This window comes from Sander lucioperca, chromosome 15, assembly GCF_008315115.2.
Source record: "Sander lucioperca isolate FBNREF2018 chromosome 15, SLUC_FBN_1.2, whole genome shotgun sequence".
NCBI lineage: Eukaryota > Metazoa > Chordata > Actinopteri > Perciformes > Percidae > Sander > Sander lucioperca.
In genome coordinates, this window is record NC_050187.1 from 8,116,868 (window position 1) to 8,120,885 (window position 4,018).

Consider the following 4,018-nt stretch of genomic DNA (forward strand, 5'->3'; position numbering starts at 1 on the left):
ATTTAACACGCTGACATCACACCAGATCACCCGATTCATCATCAAGATCACCTGATTTATCAAGATCACCTGATTCATCAAGATCACCTGATTCATCATCAAGATCACCTGATTTATCATCAAGATCACCTGATTCATCAAGATCACCTGATTAATCACCAAGACACAGACTACACAGAACCTGCCGAACGGAGCCGTTTCGGGGAGGAGACATTCTGAGATTTTAATATTTTTAAGTTGTTTATAATCTGTAGAACCGTCTGCTGGGCTGTTGATTTAAAACATGAACACAGACGACAGATTCATGTACAACAAAATAAACTTTATTAATAATAATTTCTGTACAAAGTGTTTCCTGCAAAGCTCTGTTTAAACTCCTCCTCGTCCAATCAGAGCGCAGCAGCAGCATCACTTGTTGCGTGGCTGGGCGGCGATGTAGAGCGCCACCAGGCAGTACAGCGCCCCCCCCACAGTCAGACCCATGGTGGTCCGGTACAGCAGGCGGTCCAGAACCCCCCCCTTCAGATGGACCGGCACGCCGTCTGACCTCTGAAAGAGAGGGGGGGGTTATTACATCATCACTAGTTATTACATCATCACTAGTTATTACATCATCACTCTAACCCTCTGAGAGAGGGGGGGGTAGGGGTGCACGATATTGAAAAAATGTGATATTGCGATATCGATATTGATTTCGATATTTTTAGTTACGGGAAAACGCATCAAAATAGATTCATAACAAACAAGTTTTCTAACAACACAAGGTTTAACCCAACTGTTACAGCATGAATATATAAATATGTAAATATATAATAAGGACCATGTCTACAGGGCTGGGGTCTGTTTCAGGAAGGAGGTCTCTGAGTCTCACCCTGAACTCTGAGCTGATTTACCCTCAGATGGAAACTGAGTTTTCGGTTCCAGAACAGCTGATTTGAGCAGCATGAATGGAGCCATGATACTACGATTCACCATGGCAACAACCACAAACAAACGGTTCGGCGGAAATACTCATGCGCACGTACAGCGAGTTTGAACCATATTAATATTAACAGTCTATGGTTTGAACATGTATTTAGTTAAAAAAGCAAGACAGCGGCTGCTCGAGTCAATGCGTAAGCGTTAACAGTGTATTAATTTCATATTTAATCACAGTTAACTTATAATATTAGCCTACTAAGAATCATAAACAAATCACAAAGAATCAGCTGGGATGTTAAAGCATGTCCATGATGGTGGATGTTAGTGATATGAGGATGATAAGGTATCTACATATCTGATGGACTGTGAACAAATGTGGAAATGAAAATCCATTTAGTCAGGACTCAATATCTCCTGACGTAACTCTCAGTGAAGTAATACAGCTTCTTCATCAACGGGATCCTCGACTAAAGGACATGTTGGAGAAAGAAATGTTTTATAATCTGCCTAACAATACGTTTTATTTATCAAGTTTTTATTCATGCAGATAACAAACTGCATTAAAATGCGCCTGATACAGACTGAGTGAATGAATGAATGAATGAATGAATGAATGAATGAATGAGAGAGAAGAAACCCAGAGTCAGAGGGAGGAGACTGAGGAGAAAACCTGCTCCCGACCAGGTTAGGTTCAGACTCAGTTACCATAGTAACTGACTCTGAGGTTAGGTTACCATAGTAACTGACTCTGAGGTTAAGTTACCATAGTAACTGACTCTGAGGTTAGGTTACCATAGTAACTGACTCTGAGGTTAAGTTACCATAGTAACTGACTCTGAGGTTAGGTTACCTCTCTTTCTAAAACAGAAAACCCAGAGTTTCCCTCATCTCAGAGTTAACAAACAGTTTTCACTAAACCTGCTTTCTGGAAAGTAGCCCAGGACATGTTCTACTGGTTGGACAGTATAAATATATAAATATATAATGTGTGTGTGTGTGTGTGTGTGTGTGTGTGTGTGTGTGTGTGTGTGTGTCTGTCTCTGTGTGTGTGTGTGTGTGTGTGTGTGTGTCTGTGTGTGTGTGTGTGTGTGTGTGTGTGTGTGTCTGTCTCTGTGTGTGTGTGTGTGTGTGTGTGTGTGTATCTGTGTGTGTGTGTCTGTCTCTGTGTGTGTCTGTCTGTGTGTGTGTGTGTGTGTGTGTGTGTGTGTCTGTCTGTGTGTGTGTGTGTGTGTGTGTGTGTGTGTGTATCTGTGTGTGTGTGTCTGTCTCTGTGTGTGTCTGTCTGTGTGTGTGTGTGTGTGTGTGTGTGTGTGTGTGTGTCTGTGTGTGTGTGTGTGTGTGTGTGTCTGTGTGTGTGTGTCTGTCTCTGTGTCTGTCTGTGTGTGTGTGTGTGTGTGTGTGTGTGTGTCTGTCTCTGTGTGTGTCTGTGTGTGTGTGTGTGTGTGTGTGTGTGTGTGTCTGTGTGTGTGTCTGTGTGTCTGTCTGTGTCTGTCTGTCTGTCTGTCTGTGTGTGTGTGTGTGTGTGTGTGTGTGTGTGTGTGTGTGTGTGTGTGTGTGTGTGTGTGTGTGTGTGTGTGTCTGTGTGTGTGTGTGTGTGTCTGTGTGTGTGTGTGTGTGTGTGTGTGTGTCTGTGTGTGTGTGTGTGTGTGTGTGTGTCTGTCTGTGTGTGTGTGTGTGTGTGTGTGTGTCTGTCTGTGTGTGTGTGTGTGTGTGTGTGTGTGTGTGTCTGTCTCTGTGTGTGTGTCTGTCTGTGTGTGTCTGTCTGTGTGTGTGTGTGTGTGTGTGTGTGTGTGTGTGTGTGTGTGTGTGTGTGTGTGTGTGTGTGTCTGTCTGTGTGTGTGTGTGTGTGGTAACACACAGGAAGGTCTGAGTAACGTTCCGTATTCATGGCGTGTGGGCGGGGCTTAGGTCGGCTGACATATTCACGGGTTTGGGGACAGTTTATGAACCCAAACATCTGTCGGCCCTATCTCATTTGTCAAGGTTTTAGTTTCGGTCCCTCTGGCGAACACGGATACGGGATGGCGGTCCTGTGATACGGGATGGCGGTCCTGGGATACGGGATGGCGGTCCTGTGATACGGGATGGCGGTCCTGGGATACGGGATGGCGGTCCTGTGATACGGGATGGCGGTCCTGGGATACGGGATGGCGGTCCTGTGAGCGACGGTGATGCTGCGCGGCCAGGATGACCTCAGGTGACCTCTACCCGGCCAGGCCCCGACAGATATGTAAATCTACCTGATCCTACCAATGAGGGGATTTACAGGTAGATGCAGGGATTCTGAGAAACATCACATCATGATGACATCACAGAGCTACCTGGATGACATCACGATGACATCAGAGGTACCTGGAAGAGGGTCTGCAGGTGGGAGACTCGGTTGGGCCCCAGGTACTCCACATGACTTCCTGCTTCAGACACCAGCTTGGTCGGAGACGCAAAGATGGGAGGAGGACGGACAGGGGGGACACCTGGACGCAGCCCCTGAGAGACAGACAGGGAGAAGACAGACAGGGAGAGAGACAGACAGGGAGAGAGACAGGTAGAGAGACAGAGAGAGAGAGAGAGACAGGTAGAGAGACAGACAGGTAGAGAGAGAGAGGTAGAGAGACAGACAGGGAGAGAGACAGAGAGAGAGAGAGACAGGTAGAGAGAGAGAGGTAGAGAGACAGACAGGGAGAGAGACAGGTAGAGAGACAGACAGGTAGAGAGAGAGACAGAGAGAGAGAGAGAGACAGATATGAATGTAATGAATCCCAGCTGATCAGGTTAATAATGATCATCTGGCTGAATGATGAAGTAATGAAACATATAAATATTAAATATAGTGACTATTATAACTCCTCCAAACCTCAGAGAGATCAGATGAGATATCACAGTCCAGGAGTTCATTAATACATTACAAAGTTATGAATGGATCATTGAGGTGAATAACTGGCATTTAAGGAGGGAGGAGTAAATGATGCTAGGCTACATGTTAGCTGACTCAGATATAATTAGAAAGTAGATCTACGGGAGAATAAAGAGATGAAATACACAACGCCTGAGAGCATTACTCCTAAATATTCCATTATGTTTTATATTTGATTATAAT

At 45.2% G+C, this 4,018-nt stretch overlaps 1 protein-coding gene across 1 annotated transcript in view; it reads right to left on the minus strand.

Moving 5' to 3' along the window:
- Positions 1-304: 304 nt before the first annotated feature.
- Positions 305-4,018, minus strand: part of LOC116034161 (cytochrome c oxidase subunit 7A-related protein, mitochondrial-like) — a 4,244-nt gene continuing 530 nt past the window's right edge. Inside the window, exons 2-3 of the mRNA XM_031276716.2 lie at positions 3,274-3,408; positions 305-549 (exon numbers count right to left, since the gene is read on the minus strand). Coding sequence (XP_031132576.1) covers positions 409-549; positions 3,274-3,408 — 276 coding nt within the window. The 3' untranslated portion in view covers positions 305-408. The remainder of the gene's footprint in view (positions 550-3,273; positions 3,409-4,018) is intronic.